The 18523-nt window shown below is 38.3% G+C and overlaps 1 protein-coding gene across 2 annotated transcripts; it reads left to right on the top strand.

The window, feature by feature from the left end:
• Positions 1 to 480: 480 nt before the first annotated feature.
• CBX3 (chromobox 3) lies at positions 481 to 10942 on the top strand. Of its 2 annotated transcripts, XM_022584822.3 has the most exons (6): positions 481 to 601; positions 1771 to 1822; positions 4729 to 4871; positions 6313 to 6475; positions 9197 to 9291; positions 9615 to 10942. In XM_022584822.3, exons 2-6 carry the CDS (start codon positions 1799 to 1801, stop codon positions 9739 to 9741), a joined length of 552 nt encoding a protein of 183 aa, XP_022440530.1. In that variant the 5' UTR covers positions 481 to 601; positions 1771 to 1798; the 3' UTR covers positions 9742 to 10942. The 2 variants fall into 2 exon arrangements, with proteins under 2 accessions (XP_022440530.1, XP_089773721.1); XM_089917595.1 differs by lacking the exons at positions 481 to 601; positions 1771 to 1822 and adding an exon at positions 1849 to 4645.
• The last annotated feature ends 7581 nt before the right edge of the window (positions 10943 to 18523 follow it).

The following is an 18523-nucleotide window of genomic DNA, read 5'->3' as shown; positions in this document are numbered from 1 at the left end:
ACCGACTCGGCCCCTTCCGGAAACACCCGAAGCGACTTCTAGTCAAAAAATTACACTTCACGCTCCACGAACCCAACCCTGTCCAACGCTTTCGGGGTCGACCTCGCGGGTAGTCGAAAGGGGCGCTCGTTTTTATTTCCCGATTTCCCCCCCCCCCACCTACCCCCAGCGTTCGAAGGCACCCAACCTCAGGGGCAAGGAAGTGGGCGGAGTCCTGTTTTGGCGCCAGCCACTACTGCTGCAAAGCAGAAAAAAACCTCCGCCGAGACTTCGGTCACGGCCCTCAACACCCCCAACCTTCCCTCTCCCTCCCCTCCCTCCGGGGACCACCAGGCGCCACGCCACGAACGGTAAGCGCCACCGTCGCCGCCCCCTCCCCCTCTCCCTCCCGGGCTCGGGCTCCCGGCGGGCACTGCGCGGCGCGCGCCCACCCCGCCCCTCGCGGCCGCCGGGCGTGGGCGGTGCCACCTTCCCCTCCCCCCGGCGGCGGCCCCGCGCGCAGCTCCCCAGCCCCCTCCCCTTCGGATGTGGCTGGAGCTTGAGGCGCGCAGGGCCGGAGACGGTGCAGACCGGGGACCCGGAGCAGCTCGGAGGCGGTGAAGTCGGTGTCTTTCTTTTTCTCTAGCTTTCACTCGGTGGTGTTGCTTAAGATACCATATGCGCCCCAGAGGCCCCCAGTTCCCCCGCTTCCCATCCCTTCCCCGCCCGACCCTGAATCAGGAGCTGGTGGGAAGGAAAGGAGAAGCCAACAGAGACCCCGCGGCGGGCCTGGCGCTGGGCCGGCGTCTGTAGTTGGTTTAGGGGACGAGACTCCTCCCCAAGGTTGAAAGCTATGGCGACAACTGCCTTATTTCTAGACAAAGCGCATTTCTTTCTCCCCTCCCCCATCCCGGATCAAGAAGAGGGGCTCTCCTTCCCCTCCCGGCCTCGGTCGGCGACTTGGGCCTCCAAGGAGGGCGGTGCATTCTCCCGTATCCGCGCGGCCCGATGTCCGGAGGCTGCGGCGGGCGCTCCGTTACGTGGCCGCCGCCTGGTCGGGGGAGGCGCGGGCCCCGTGGCGCAGTGCCCTTGAGCCCCCGCGCCGCGGCCTTTGTTTCTCCCCGCGGATGCGCTGACCACGAGGCCCGCGCTCCCGAGGGGGGGAGGGGGCGGGGCGGGGGCCGGGCGCTAAGGCCTTGTTAAGCCGAGTGGGGCAGGGGCTTGAGGGGAGCGGATGAAAGTGCAGAAAAGAAGTGATTTGGTTTCAAAAGTGGCACGAAATGGGACTGGAACATCTCGGTGTGTTTTTCCTTTAATTTTTTAACTAGTGATTGGAAAGGGAAGGCTGCTAAGAAGAAACCAGGTTGGGATTACATTACATAGGCGACTTTTTGGACTGTTAAGTGTAGAGGAGAAATTCACAATAATTGGTTATTGTGATCGTTCGGGCAGTCGTTTGATTTTGAACCAAACTATTTGGCCATTTTTTTAAAAATTCTGTTATAAGTGGGATTTGGATTGGGAAAAAAAAATTGTCTATTTTTTACCTAAAGCTTTCTCGGGTACTAACGTGCCCGGTAAGGTTATCTAGGTACACTTGGTTACAACACTGATATACTCTTAGGTGTGTATCACTAGTTTGTGCAGAATCTCAAAACTGCTTCTCTGTGGGTTTGTATACATGTTTGATAACGTGAGTTACCTAGGTGGGGGTTGGAATCCAAACAAAGCTTATGTTTAGCTACTTTTTTGTGTCTTGCAAACTTTTTTAACTGTCATGCATTTTTCTAGTAATAGCTCTTCAAGTCTGCAATAAAAAATGGCGTCCAATAAAACTACATTGGTAAGTTAATGACAACCTAAAATATTTAAGGATCTAACACAAACTTTCTTCAAAAATTATAACTTTGCATCTCTGTGGTTGAGAAATTTATATCCATATAATAGTTTCCAGGCCCTTCTCTCCCCACTGTTATTATGGGGAGAGTTAGGAGCAAAAAGGAAATTACTACATTGAGATATTTATTGACTTGGTTTAATAGTGTCTTGATTCGTTTAGGGAAACCTAATCTTGGGAGAGTAGCATGAAATAAATTTTTACCAAGTATTCTTATCTTGAAATAAAGATACAAAAGTTATGTGACCTGGAAGAATGTTATAAGCATACACAGACAAAGCAATAAAGCCCTTGTTGATTGGCATACTATTCTCAAAATCACTCTACTGAATTCTAGGGAAAGCAGGTATTTTCAGCATTGCCCTGTTTAAAGAACGGTTACCTTGTACACTTAGATGGAGACAAAAGTCATTGAATGTTTCGAATTGTTTTGGTCACTGTCATATTTCAAACTTGCTTATTCTAAAATACAGAAGGGTCTTAAATTTAAATCATTGCAGTGTGGTTTTTTTAGTACACGACATGAAAAAACATCACACATACGTCCAGGAAAGAGGAAACTAGATCTGCATCTTTTGAGAAATTAAGTTTTTTCTCTCCAGCAGTTTTCTTAAACCCACAGTTTGCATTCTTAGGCTTCATTAAAACTTCTGTAAACCTGTAGACATGTATGTATTCAGCCATATCAACTTTGGAGTTTTAACATAATCATTGGAATATTCACATAAAAATCACGAAATTCAAAGTTATGGTTCCCACGGTATTTAATTCTAACACATTGCGTTAATAACAATTGCAAGTATATAAAGGTGAGTGTAAACATCTAAATAAAGCAAAATGGTTTTGGTTTGTGTATTCTCCCCTTGAGTTTTGCAATATAAAGGGCACGTTGGTGATTTTTAATTTGTTTCATCATTACATTGCACCTCAAAGTCAAACATCCTGAGAAACATTTAAATATAAAGCCTGTCTGGTGGCATAATTTATTCCCATCAAAGCCATCAATGGAAAAAGCACAAAGCATAATCTGTGCTTCCTCAGGATTGAACTGTCCTTCAAATTTCATAATCAGTAAACCAAAATGTAGATAATTAAATTGGCTTTACAATCACCAGTATCAGAAGTATTGGATGGGAAACGAAATAGCTGTCCCTGAGACTATGAGGATGAGTATAGATACAGAAAGCAAATAGATGCGTCTATTAAAATTAAATTGCTTTGCATACAGTTTGATAGTCTTCAGAATCTACCTAACTTTGCATTTTAAAATAATTTTGTTAGTGTTGTGAGATAATGTGTGCTGTAATTTAAATGGGAAAGTGGGTGGATTTTCTTTTAAAAAGAAAAGGATGAGCATTTGAAACTAGTTTATGGGTGCCATAGTAGTAAATACTTTATTTCTTTGACCAAATTTTTTTTAGCTTTCATTTTCTGTGTTTGTTTTTGTTTTCCTGTTTACTCTGTTAGCCTCTTAGTTTCATGGACATACTTTTTTTGTTTTTCATTTAGGATCAGTGTCTGATAAGCTTTGGTCTATACCAGTTTTTCTTCACTCTTTCCACTACCACCATCATTACCTTCCTTGTACTGTATGGAGGCAGAAGGCTATTTGACTGGGTGCAGTACCCAAGTATCTTGACTAATGAAAGTTATAAGACCCGACATGGGGAATGGTATCCAACAAAATCAGGTGTTTGCTGCATTATTTAAGTTTCAGAGAATTTTTATTTCTTACATGTGTGTGTACACCTCTAAATGATTACATATTTTTAAATGTCCTTTGCAGTCTTGAGGCATAGCTGTTAATTTTTCTGCTTACATGCTTTAGGAGGGATGACTTTAGTGACTGAGCAATTAATTTTTTTTTTTAATAGCACCTGTTTTAAGGTGAAATGATTCCAAGATGAACATAACATGTGGGATTTCCCCCTTAGTCTCTTAATAACCATTTCTGGGTTTTTTTGAAAGTTTATCCATTTTCAATAACAAATCTGTTTCGAGTTATTGTTCTGTTGAGCTTGGTCTCCTGCTTCTCTCAAAGAGTGTTATACCAAAAAAAAAAAAAAATCTAACCTAAAAACTTGTAAGTTAGTTTCATTGGCTACCACTTTAGAGTCTTTCTCTTGAGAAGCCAAGAAAAGGATTTTTTCACATTAGATAATTAAAATGATCCAGCATTTTGGCCTCTTAAAGTGACAGCATTATAGGTTTGTTCCGAGTGGTCAGTGACATTATGTACAGAGATTATGGGGAAATGATCTTGTCCTTTTTAACCTATTTATGGTCTCATTGGTTGACCCTGCAATTGATATCAGGGTTCTGAACCATGTTTTTGTTCTGCAGTTATCTTTTCTCTTAAATTGTCGAGGCTTTTAACATCGGTGTTTCAATTGGGAAAGGGGGTCTTAGTGTTTGGGGGCTGTAGTTTTAATGGGTCTATGGTTCACTAATAAGACCTGTCACTACTAGTTATTCTCCTTTGTATCATTCTCTAATAGTTGTTTGTTGCTGTCCTGTGGTTAAAATGAGTGAAAACTCTACTAAAATTGGTCTTGTAGACTACATAGAAATAAGACCAGGAAAAGATAAAACAGTGCTTTCAAAGAATGTTTTTGATTGTATTATTTCACTGAAGGGTGGTGGGTGATAGTTTTGAGTTAAACCCACAGAATCAAGAATTCCTTTATTTTATTATCTGTTAACTTTTACCTTTTCAGAAGGTATCTGCTCTGGGATATAGAAGTGGAAATTTAGGTGTCAAATGCAACGGTAATATAAGTACTCTAGCCTTTAAAATGTACTAAAAAAAATCAAAAAAGGACATTTCTTAAATCTGTCTTGTTTTGTTTTAGCAAAAAATGGGAAAGAAACAGAATGGAAAAAGTAAAAAAGTCGAAGAGGCAGAACCTGAAGAATTTGTGGTAGAAAAAGTACTGGACCGACGTGTAGTGAATGGGAAGGTGGAGTATTTCCTGAAGTGGAAGGGATTTACAGAGTAAGACATCTCAGTGCTTTTATTATATGTTTAACTGCACTTAAGTAACATTTAAAATTTGTTTTTATTCTAAGATCTTTTTATCCATTTTCTGTAAGTTTCTTTAAATTTAAAAGCACCTTTAATCCAGGGTATCTTGTTTGAGGTATGTTTAAAAAGAGCCATCCATGTCTTTTGCCTGCAGTGGTAACCTAGCAGATTTGAGTCTAGTTGATTACCTTGGAGAGTCAGATTTATATAATATAGAGTACAGTTTGCTTTTTAATGTCTTTGGATACTGTACTACCAAGAATACCTAATGTACACGGTTTTCCTACAGAGGACATTAAAAAATAGTGAAGCTATGTAAGGTATACTAGTGGGTATTAAACAGAAGTGCTCATCATAATTCAGGTCCTACACTAGGTTTACTGTATCTTAATCTCTAAGAAGTAGAATCTGGGCATCAATAGACCAAGTTGTAATCAGAGGTTAAAAGTATCTTTCCTAGCATCTCTAAAATGATTAATTTCATTCTGTCTAGTTCTGTAAAGGCTTTCTGGATCAGAGCACACAAAGTTAGCAATCTTGTAACTAGTGGTGTAGGGTGATCTTACTTTCACATTTGGTAATTGATATTCATTTTCTTTCCAGCCCTTCTGAAAAACACATGGAAATGGTCATCTCTGCCGTATATCAGGGATTGGCAGACTTTAATAAGAGTCACATAGTAGATAATCTAGGCTTTGTGGGCTTCTGTCACAGCTATTCAATTCTGAGAATGTAGTACAAAAGCAGCAATAGGCAATACGTTAAACAGATGAACATGGCTGTGTTCTAATAATGCTTTTGTTTATGGGCCCCAAAATTCAATTCCATATGACTCTTATTGTGACAATTTTTCCCAACCAATTAAAAATGTAAAAAACAGTCTTAGTTTGCCAGCCATACAAAAGGCTGGATTTGACTTTGAGTTGCCAACCCCTGTTTTATATCACTTCCCAATTTGAGTACCCAGCAGAAATTGAAAATACTGTCTCACATTTGAGAGCGCCTCTGAATTGCTGTGTTTTAAAACACAGTATTGGAGGCCTCAACCCTAAGAACAATCTGATAAAGTAATTTGAGGTGGGAACCAGGAATCCACCTTTTTTAAAGGCTCTTCCAGAGGAATTCTAAAGTGAGTTGTCCGCATAACTTGGAAAAATATTGGTTCCAGTTATTCTGCTAGAGTCAGGTTCAGTTAACCTTGGAGGTAATAACATTGCCCACTTAGTACGAACTGTGAAAGTAGACACAAAAGGAAGTATAGATTTCCTCAAAAGAATGTGAGGGGAGGGGGGAAATGATTAATATCTGCAGTACAGAGGACTTTTTGTCAGGTATGTATTAAATGGATATGGATGATGGTGATGAACCATGTTTAATTGAATGAATTTTTTTTTTTTTTAACTGAACACAGTGCAGACAATACTTGGGAACCCGAAGAAAATTTAGATTGTCCAGAGTTAATTGAAGCATTTCTTAATTCTCAAAAAGCTGGTAAAGAAAAAGATGGAACAAAAAGAAAATCTTTATCTGACAGTGAATCTGATGATAGCAAATCAAAGAAGAAAAGAGATGCTGTACGTATAAAACATTGGCCAGCAAAAAGGCTTTTTGTAAAAGGATGACTTGATTTTTTAAATGCTTTTTAAAACTCAAGTACTTTAAAAATATCATTAAAAGCCCTTTGTTAAATATTTAATATTTGGGACAGAAAGGATAGGCATGGTTTACCCTACATTGTGTAAATGTCTAGTAAGTGCTTACATCACTTAAAATTGTGCTAGTGTTACTTTGGATAGATTGAGGAATTTGACTTCAGATCAGACGATTTCCTCTGATCTAGACCAGTTGTCTTAAGTAAAAACAATACAAAATTGATCATTGAAAATCCCTTACAGTACAGTGAAAACAATCTACATAGCACATTTTGATTATAGATCATTAGTGAGTGGTAGTGACTAAAACTTTGGCACATGATCCTTGTATTGCCAAACAGTACTTTGATTTTGAAGTATATAATCTTGGATAATAATTTTTTTTATTAATTTTTATTAGCATAAAATGAGATAATTGGTTCATTCACTGCATGTGTATTTTGAGCCAATCTTTTCTTCGTTGATTTCTTTGTGGCTTTGAGCAAATTACATAAATCCTTGCTTTTACCCTCAACTTTAAAACATACTTGTCCTGCCTTTTGGCCTAACACGGCAATTTGGGAAAAGGTCTTGGGTCTAAATTATATCTAGGCTTGGGGACTAAACATACGATACAGATTTATTGATAAGGACTTTGGATTTAAAATTTGATCATTTGGGGCTTCCCTGGTGGCGCAGTGGTTGAGAGTCCGCCTGCTGATGCAGGGGACACAGGTTCGTGCCCTGGTCTGGGAAGATCCCACATGCCGCGGAGCGGCTGGGTACGTGAGCCGTGGCCGCTGAGCCTGCGCGTCCGGAGCCTGTGCTCCGCAACAGGAGAGGCCACAACAGTGAGAGGCCCGCATATCGCAAAAAAATAAAATTTGATCATTTGAATTAGATGCTAAGTACTTCGCAGTCCATTAACTTTTTTTTTTTTTTTTTTTTGGCTGTGTTGGGTCTTCGCTGCTGCATGCGGGCTTTTCTCTCGTTGCGGCAAGTGGGGACTACTCTTCATTGCAGTGCGTGGGCTTCTCATTGCGGTGGCTTCTCTTGTTGCGGAGCACGGGCTCTAGGCGCGCAGGCTCAGTAGTTGTGGCACATAGGCTCTAGAGCACAGGCTCAGTAGTTGTGGCACACGGGCTTAGTTGCTCTGAGGCATGTGGGATCTTCCTGGCCCAGGGCTCAAACCCGTGTCCCCTGCATCGGCAGGTGCATTCTTAACCACTGTGCCACCAGGGAAGTCCCAGTCCAATAACTCTTAATGACAGTTCTGTCAAGATCATAGGTATTACCCTCATTTTTTACAGAAGGGAAACAGAGGTGGGCTACAAATTTGGTTCTGAACACTTTAGCAGCCAAGGCAAAAAGGTAACAATCTTAAGAATCAGTTGTAAGTAAATGGGAAGTCAACCACATGCTCAACAGAAGCACTGTTTAATAACAATAGTTATCCTGTATTGAGCCCTCGTAATGTGCCAAGCAGTGTTCTAAATGACTTAATTTGCTTTTCATATACTTTAAAATTTCTATGAAACAGATAGTATTAATTGTATGTATTTTATAGAAAATGAACCTGAATCACAAAGAGGTTAACTTGCCCAAAGCCACACAGCGAGTGAAGGTTAGAGTCATCATTATAACCTAGGCAGTCTGACTCCAGAGCTCGAGATAATGATGTAAAAAGTCTCATGGGGAGAAAGGATTTGTTGTGTAAGCACTTCTCTTTTTTGGTCTCAAGTCCCCTTTACACTCTAGAAAATTATTGAGGATCCCAAAAAACTTGTTTATATGGATTATAACTATCAGTACTAACTGCATTAGAAATTAAAGTAGAAACTTATACAGTTTTGTATATTCAGTTAAGAAGGACGAAGATTATTACATGTTATTCATAACTTTTCATGAAAAATAACTTTAAATGGGAAGAGTGGCATTTTACATTTTTGCAAATCTTGTCAGTGTCTGTCTTAATAAGGCATTAGTCCTGTATTCGATTTGCTGTGCTATGTTGTTTGGTGGAGATATGCAAAGACAATCTAAAGTCACAGATACATGAAAAGAGGAGATCTTGCAGAGATAAACAGATACTCCAGAAGGTCTCGGGCATCCCCAGGAGTCCCTCAGGCCACAGTTTTGATTTATACTAAGTATTTTATAAGGTTTACTGTAATTCAGATTGATTACAATACTGATTAGTCTCATTTTAAAGTTTTTATTACTTTGCTGTTTATAGTTTCTGTGTGCTTTAAAAAATAACATGGGTAATTTAGACGATTCCTAGAAGTAATTTGAAATACTGACTTTCAAGAATTTATAATTATTAATTGATTTAGAATTACCAGAAAAAAAGAGATTGGGGTTTTTTTCCTGCCTTTTGGTGTCTTTGAATGAAGAAAGTTTTGTCTGTTTTCTTAATTTATGATTCAGAATATTTTAGACATCCAGATTTGTTTTTTCTGCTTGTAAGTTTCATGGAAATTAATACGTGTTTTAGTACTAAATATGGGCTCTTGCTCTGGTCATTTGTTTCACCATCAGAAGGTTTTTATTTAAAAGTTATATATCATGAAAACAAATTGGAAGTTAACATTGTTAGTTTGCTCTCTGAAAAAAATGTGTGGGAACATTTATGTAAATAATCATTTAACCTCTTTTAAACAGGCTGATAAACCAAGAGGTTTTGCGAGAGGTCTTGACCCAGAGCGAATAATTGGTGCCACAGACAGCAGTGGAGAATTAATGTTTCTCATGAAGTGGTAAGTGTGTGGGTAATTTCTGTTATATTTTACAGTAAGAATTTTTAGAAAACATATCTACCTAGGTTTTATAAATAGTTGACCATCATTAGGTAGAGAGTAATTATCTGCCAGAAGGATGATTCTAGTTACTTTGCTAAAGCAACAAGTGGCAAACTGTGGCCCGTTTTGGAAAATTAAGTTTTATTGGAACACAGCCACAAGTAACCACATAACCCTGAAGCAATACCTTTTGATTGAGTTATGATCCTTAAGTGAATGGTTATCAATTGACAAAAAACAGTTTAGACTTTTTAACTGAATATTTTTTTTCCTCACAACAGGAAAGATTCAGATGAGGCGGACTTGGTGCTGGCAAAAGAGGCAAATATGAAGTGTCCTCAAATTGTAATTGCTTTTTATGAGGAGAGACTAACTTGGCATTCTTGTCCAGAAGATGAAGCTCAATAATTGTTTGCGTTGCTTTTTATATATATTTATATATATATATAAAATCTGGTTCTTGGTTTTTTGATTTATTAGTGTGAAGAAATAACTACATTCTAATGAAAGTCAAGTTTGATATGTTCGTTTTGAAGTAGTATTGGGGAAGTTGTTGGGTTTTGGGGGGTTTTTTGGGGGTTTTGTTTTTGGTTTTTTTGCATCTGTAGCACTGGTTACTTTGAACAAATAAAAGCTTTCTGTAGTTGCTTCCTTTAGCAGAAAAGAACATTTGATACCATGGTATATTATTTCCTCTGCATTAGAGAACAGCTTTTCTAAATGTTGGGGAAAATCTCCATAGTCATTACTCAATCAGAATTTAGAATTTGCATTTAACTCATATATGCCTAAGGACCATTCTGGGTTTTCTGTATGTGTATACATAAAATACATATGTAAATGGTTTGGGGTTTTTTGGTTATTGTTTAAACACATTTACCAAAACAAAAACAGCCTTTCACAACCATGGATGAGCCCATGTTTCTGGGATTCTATCATTTTGAGCAATATAAGAAATCACTTCAACTTAAATTGAAAATTTAAGTCTTAACCTTTCAAATTAAATAATTTTGTAATTAATGAGACAAATTAAACAATTTAAATTGGATAATTTTTTAAAGCAGCCCTATCAGAATCTGCATCCATATCTACCATCATATAAATGCAGTTTTATATGTAAAACCTTCCTGAAAGGAAAATTTTATCTCTGTCAACCCAAATGAAAAAAATAGAAAAATTCTGGTATGTTTTTATTAGCCAAGCAAGACTTAGTTAAATGGACATTTAAAGCTTCCTTTTGGCAAACCACTCTAAGAAGTTGAAATCCGTGTGCTGTATTTAATGAAAGACTGTAATACATGCAGTGTCTCAGACTTGTTAATGGAAACCTAATCAGATGGTTAGAGATGTTGGCAGTTTAGGATCTGCAGGAATCAATGAGTGAACAAAGTTTTCTAATCTAAACTTGACCTGCATGTTTTTTCAAACTTTACCCCAACCCATTCCTTACATGTAGGCTCAGTCTTCTCAGTATTTTGGGTTACTGGTTCAGCAGAAGCCAGGAAAAACAATAACTTTGTAGTAATCAGAATGTTATTCAACTGTATATTGTTTACTTTATTGTAAATACTGGTGAACAGTGGTCAATAAATAGTTTTATATTCCTTTATGTGATTGATTAGACTTTTTTTTTAATCTGATGACTTTATAGTGGGAGTAGAAACACATTCACTGTATTAACTTCATATTTGTAAATAGTGTGATATCACTAAGGCATTAGAGTACCTGTTTTAGATCCTTTGAGTTTAGGAATTTCAAGTAGAATATGTATTAACACAAAAAGGTTTTCTTCTTAAAATGAGTTTCAGTGGACTTCCCTGGTGGCTCATTGGTTAAGAATCCACCTGCCAATGCAGGGGACACGGGTTTGGGCCCTGGTCCAGGAAGATCCCACATGCTGCGGAGCACATAAGCCCGTGTGCCACAACTACTGAGCCCGTGTGCCTAGAGCCCGTGCTCCTCAACAAGAGAAGCCACTGCAGTGAGAAGCCCACGCACTGCTACGAAGAGTAGCCCCTGCTCACCGCAACTAGAGAAAGCCCGTGTGCAGCAATGAAGACCCAATGCAGCCAAAAATAAATTTATTTAAAAAAATAAGTTTCAGGTGATTCCTAAGAGGAGCTTGTTTCATTAAAGTGAAATTTTGATACTCAGACTCTAGTTTGTTGAAGCTGCCATCTTAAAAAAAAACAGGTATTCTGATAGGACTGATACTGTTGTGATATATTTCTTCTAATTTCCAAAATCTATACAGAAAAAAGGAAATCACCTATACTAAGCTGTTTATCAATTTTTTGTAGACCTAGCACTGCTCTCAACAGTGGGTTTGTAAATGATACAGAACCTTTTGTTCAGATCAGAAATTGATGACTGTACCTTGAATTTTAGCTTAGTGAGAGCACTTCTGGAAACTCTTGTCCATGTATTTTAATACCCCTTATGTTGTATCTGTTTCTTACTGGTGCTATAAAAAGTTGTCACAAACTTGAATGGCTTAAAACAACAAATTTCTTTATTTCTGGAGTCCAAAATACAAAGTCAAGGTATTGGGGCTTCCCTGGCAGTCCAGTGGTTGACTCCACACTTCCACTGCAGGGAGCACAGGTTTGGTCCCTGGTCGGGGAACTAAGATCCCGTACGCCATGCGGCATGGCCTAAAAATTTTAAAAAGTCAAGGTATTAGGGCTGGTTCCTAGAGGCCATCTATATTCCTTGGTTCCAGGCCCCTTCCGTCTTCAAAACCAGTATAGCACAGTCTCTCAACAAGTTACTTCACCTCTCTCTACCTTAGTTTCCTCATCTATAAAATAGAGGTAAATCAAGATGAAATATAAGCATATGAGACACTTAAAACAATGCCTTGTATGTGGTAATAACAATGTGTGTTACCTATTTTTAGTAGGGACACCGTAGGCTGTTGTATGGAGGTTCCCCAACTTAATCAGTTGCTGGGTATGAACACTTAGGTTGTTTGTAGTTTTTTGCTGTTAGATTAATGTGGTGAACATCCATTTCTTTGTGTCTTTTCAATTTCTTTCTCCAGTGGCATATAGTTTTCAGAGTACAGGTCTTTCATCTCCTTGGTTAGATTTATTACTAGGTATTTTTATTTTTTTGGCCATGCCACGGGGCATGTGGGATCTTAGTTCCAAGGATCTTAGATCAGGGATTGAACTGGTGCCCCTTGCGTTGCTAGCACAGACTTTTAACCACTGGACTCCAGGGAAGCAAGGTGGTGAACATTCTTTTACATAATACATAGTGAAAAGTAGATACAGATGGATTTCCAGAAATTAATGAAGTCGGTCTTGTACTGGTGTACGAGTCTTCCATCAGTAGTCATTACCCCACATCCTTAGTTGTACTGCAGATTAATAATACTAAGACTGATTTTGTTGCCAGTTCAGTGGCATCTTGTTTTAATTTGCATGTCTGATATTTTTATTGAACATTCTTTTCATGCTTACTATTTGCATTTCCTCATCTATAAATGAATTGCCAATTTTACAAATTTTTTAATTTGTAGCAGTTCCTTATGTAATTATTAATTTTTTGTGTTGCAAATATTTTCTGCCAATGTTTTTTGACATGATTTATGATAACCATTTTGTCGTACCAAATTTTATGTGGTCAACCCTTGTCAGTCTTTATGTCTTCTGGATTTCATGTCTTGTTTCAAAATACCTCTCCCATTCTGAAGTTACATGGATAGTCTTTTAAAATTTCTTCTATTTTCATTTTCTTCATTTCATTTCATTTTTATAGTCAGGTCTTTAATCTGAGATTTTGTTGAATATGTTTGTGAAGGTTTCTGACTTTTGTTTCCCAAGATGGACATCAGTGCTTCTGAAGAAGTAGATGTGTAGGTAGCAGTTTCCCTAATCTCATGGATCAAAGATAATCATTATGCCACTACAAAAAGACTTGGCCAACATATAAAACTGAAGTTTTTCTTTTTCATAAAAGGCCTGAAATGTGTTCAAATACCTGGACAAATATTGGCATCGAGCAAAAGATAAAAATCTCTAACATAAAGCTGAATATGAATAGTATATTTGTATGTAACCTATATGATACATAGACCCTTTCATCTTTTGTTGAAAAAATGAATTTGTACCTTTGAGTATTCACTGATCAAGGAGAGCAATTTTAACAACTTAAAGCTCCAGTAGGTGATTTGGTATAATCAAGGAAATTGTAGTAGATGCCAATCTTCATAGCTTGATTCTTCTTATGGATGTAGTAGCTCTTCTAAATGTGTTGCACTATTCAGATACATGACCATCATCAGCATATCTGCTAATAGCGAATAAGGAGGGGGGATTTAGGGCTGTTGGGTTTTTTGGTGGGGTTTTATGTGTGTTTTAAGAATTTATGTTACGTTAAAAGATTTCTGCAGGCAATCATGTCACCTGGAAAAGACAAAAATACGAAACTTCATTTGGAATCTTTATTTTCCCATTACAGCCCATGTTTTTACTGTAAAAGCAAACAGTATGAAAATCTCCATGATCACACATAAGAATTGTTTCATTCGTAGAATAAATAACAGTTGATGAATACTTTTTTATATTTTATCTCATTTATCCTCAAAATAGCCTTCTAGAGTAGGCATGATTGACTCCATTTTACAGGTGAGGAAACTAGGGCACAGAAAGGCTGAAGAAGGTCAAGGTCAGTTGTATGAACAAGAGCATTAACTATGGGAATAAAGAGAAGGGGACTCGTTTGAGGATAGGGTTTTGTCCATAGTAAGTCCCAAATATGTGCTTGTAGAATAAAGTGGTTTTGGATATAAAATGAGGTGATGTGGAGGTCAGGAAGAAAGGGATCCAGAATGACTCCCAAGTATTCATTTTTTCTGGGATGGATGAAAATGTGATTTAGTGAGAAAGGGAACCTAGGAGAAGCATTGAAGGGGAGGATATTAAAGTGGCTTTGGACATATATTGAGGTATTCCTTTGATTAGTATATTACTTAGTATGCTTACAACACATTACATAATTTGGCCAGAAGTAGGAGATACCCGACTCAAACCTGCTTTGATAAGGGAAATTACTGCTGGCCTAGAGACAAAATAACAGTGGTTCAGGACTTCCCTGGTAGCACAGTGTTAAGAATCCGCCTGCCAATGCAGGGGACACAGGTTCGAGCCCTGGTCTGGGAAGATCCCACATGCCGCGGAGCAACTAAGCCCGTGCGCCACAACTACTGAAGTCTGCGTGCCTAGAGCCCGTGCTCCACAACAAGAGAAGCCACTGCAATGAGAAGCCCATGCACTGCAACGAAGAGTAGCCCCCGCTCGATACAACTAGAGAAAGCCTGCGCACAGCAATGAGGACACAATGCAGCCAAAAATAAATAAATTTATTTTAAAAATAATAATAACTGGTTCAGAGCATGGGCTCTGGAGTTTGACCCCATGGGTTTGCATCCCAGCTCAGCTATTTATTGTAGTTACTTAACCCCTATGCCTCAATACTCGCATCTATAAAACTAAGAGGATGATCTTGATGGTATTTATCTCATGGGATTTTCAAGGTTAAATAAAAAACACCCAGAGCTGAATCTCCAGTACTTAATAAGGACCAGATAAATATTATTACCAATCTCCACTGTAAACCTCAGGATGACTGCAACCCTGGACTGGCACAACCCCAAGACTTGCCATCTCTGGTTATTGGCTCTCTTCTCTGGAACTGATCTCTGCAAATCAAAAACAGAAGTGCTGACAGCTCCCAGATCTCCAAATCTGCCTCTAAAGAAACGATGAGTTTTTCTTTCTCTGACGTCCAATTCAAAAATCCTTTAAGAGGTCTGTTAGGCTTGGGTCAGATGCCCTCCCTGGAACTATCAACTATAACCAAATGTGTGGAGAAATATAATTGGATCAATCGCTGGAAGAGTGCTTTCCAGAAAAAAGGTGGATATTTTATATAAACAAAATGTATAACTAATGCAAAGGATTTCAGCCAATTTGAAAACACCTTCTTAAAATACCCTCTGTCCTTGCCTTTTAGAAAACTTCTAATGTGAATATTTTCAGTGTCTTAGAACACCCTGGAACTTCCTACCAACTCTACTTTTCAAATGAAGGTTGAAATCTGCCCTTTTACTTAAATTTAAGTATTGGGGGAAAAATTGACCTGAGAGAGTAGGACAAGAGCATTGATATTTAAAACTGCTCTTTTAGCTCTATGAGTGCATAGAGAATTTTCACTTTTTTTTTTTCCAGCTCTATTGAGAAGTACTTACCATACATTACTTGTTTAAGGCATACAGCATGATGGTTTGATTTACATATATTGTTAAATCATTACCACAATAGGTTCAGCTAAAATCCATCTTCTCATACAGGCACAATAAAAAGAAAAGAAAGAAGAAAAAAATTTTTTCTCCTTGTGATGAGAATTTTTTAAGATTTATTCTCTTAGTAACTAACCTATATATCCTACAGCAGTGTTAGCTATAGACATCATGTCGTACATTACATCCCTAGTACTTATTTATCTTATAACTGGAAGTTTGTACCTTCTGACCCCCTTCCTCCAATTCCCCCTCACCCACCCTCCACCTCTGGAAACCACAAGTCTGATTTCTTTTTCTATGAGTTTTTGTTTTTGTGTTTTAAGATTCCACATTTACGTAAGATCATACAGTATTTGTCTTTGTCTATCTGACATTTCACTTAGCATAATGCCTTCAGGTCTATCCATATTGTTGCAAATGGTAGGACTTCCGCATTTTTCATGGCTAAATAATATTCCTGTGTGTGTGTACTGTAGATAGATATAGATATAGATATCACATATATATCACAACTTCTTTATCCATTCATCCACCAATGGACACAAACTGTTTCCATATCTTGGCTATTATAAATAATGCTGCTATGGGGATGCAGATTACTTATTTTTAAATTTATTTTATTTTATATATATATATTTTTTTGGCTGTGTTGGGTCTTCATTGCTGGGTGCGGGCTTTCTCTAGTTGCGGTGAGTGGGGGCTACTCTTCATTGTGGTGCGCGGGCTTCTCATTGTGGTGGCTTCTCGTGTTGCGGAGCACGGGCTCTAGGTGCAAGGGCTTCAGTAGTTGTGGCACACGGGCTTAGTTGCTCCACAGCATGTGGGATCTTCCCAGACCAGGGCTCGAACCCATGTCCCCTGCATTGGCAGGTGGATTCTTAACCACTGTGCCACCAGGGAAGTCCCCCAGATTACTTTTTGAGTTAGTGTAGTGTTTTTGTTTCCTTTGGATATACTCCCAGAAGTGGAAGTGCTAGATCATATTGTAGTTCTATTTTTACTTTTTTGAGGATCCTTCATATTGTTTTCCATAGTGGCTGTACCTACTTACAATCTCACCAACAGTGCACATGGGTTCTCTTTTCTCCACATCTACAACAGTATTTTTGTTATCTCTTGTCTTTTTGATGATAGCCATTCTAACAGGTGTGAGGAGATAGGTCATTGTGGTTTTAATTTGCATTTCCCTAATGACTAGTGATATTAAACATCTTTTCATGTACCTGTTGGTCTTTCATATATCTTCTTTGGAGAAGTGTCTATTCAGGTCCTTTGCCCAGTTTTTAATTGGGTTATTTGTGGGGTTTTGCTATTGAGCTCTATGAGTTCTTTGTATATTTTGGATATTAACCCCTTATCAGATATATAGTTTGCAAATATTTTTATTCATTCCATAGGTTGTCTCTTCACTTTGTTGATGGTTTCTTTTGCTGTGCAGAAAGGTTTTAGTTTTAGGTAATCTCACTTATTTTTTTATTTTGTTGCTTGTGCTTTAGATGTTATATCCAAAAAATCACTACAAACACCATGTCAAGGAGCTTTACTCCTATGTCTTCTTCTAGGAGTCTTACTGTTTCAGGTATTACAGGATGGATTGAGAGTTTGGGATCAGCAGATGCACGCTATTATATATAAAATGGATAAACGACAAGGTCCTACTGTATAGCTCAGTGAACTATATTCAATATCCTGTGATAAACCATAATGGAAAAGAATATGAGAAAGAATATATATATGTATAACTGAATCACGTTGCTGTACAACAGAAATTAATGCAACATTGTAAATCAACTGTACTTCATATAAATTATACTTAAATAAATTAAAAAAAATATTAATCCCTCTCATTCATGAACACAGGATACCTTTCCATTTCTTTGTGTTTTCTTCCATTTCTTTCATCAGTGTCCTTTAGTTTTCAGAGTAGAGATCTTTCACTTCCTTAGTTAAATTTATTCCTGGTATTTTATTGTTTTTGGTGCTACTGTAAATGGGATCAATTTCTTTCTTTTTCAGAAAATTCATTGTTAGTGTATAGAAATGCTATTGATTTTTTATGTTAATTTTATATCCTGCAACTTTACTGAATTCATTGATTAAAGTTTTTTGGTCGAGTCTTTAAGATTTTCTATACATGAAATCATGTCATCTGCAAATAGAGACAATTTTGGGCTTCCTTGGTGGTGCAGTGGTTAAGAATCCACCTGCCAATGCAGGAGACATGGGTTCGAGCCCTGGTCTGGGAAGATCCCACATGCCGCGGAGCAACTAAGCCCGTGCGCCACAACTACTGAGCCTGTGCTCTAGAGCCCGCGAGCCACAACTTCTGAGCCCACGTGCCACAACTACTGAAGCCCAGGTGCCTAGAGCTGGTGCTCTGCAACAAGAGAAGCCACCACAATAAGAAGCCCGTGCACTGCAATGAAGAGTAGCCCCCACTCGCCGCAACTAGAGAAAGCCCATGCGCAGCAACAAAGACCCAGTGCAGCCAAAAATGAATAAATAAAATAAATAAATTTATTTTAAAAAAAGAAAAACAGAGACAATTTTACTTCTTCCTCTCTAATTCTGATACCTTTCATTTCCTTTTTCTTACCTGATTGCTCTAACTAGGACTTCCAGTACTATATTGAATAGGAGTGGTGAGAGTGGGCACCCTTGTGTTGTTCCTGATCTTAGAGGAAACTCTTTCCACCTTGCACCATTGAGTATGATGTTAGCTGTAGGCTTGTCATATATGACCTTTATTATGTTGAGATATGTTCCTTCTATGCCTAATTTGTTAAGAGTTTTTATCATGAATGTATGTTGGATTTTTGTCAGATGTTTTTTCTGCATCAGTTGAGATGATCATATCATTCTTTTCTTTCACTCCATTAC

The sequence above is a fragment of the Delphinapterus leucas genome, chromosome 9, assembly GCF_059928025.1.
Source record: "Delphinapterus leucas isolate spDelLeu-1000000601 "Yukka" chromosome 9, BTC_Dleu_Yukka2, whole genome shotgun sequence".
Classification (NCBI taxonomy): domain Eukaryota; kingdom Metazoa; phylum Chordata; class Mammalia; order Artiodactyla; family Monodontidae; genus Delphinapterus; species Delphinapterus leucas.
This window is presented reverse-complemented; position numbering and strand designations above follow the sequence as displayed.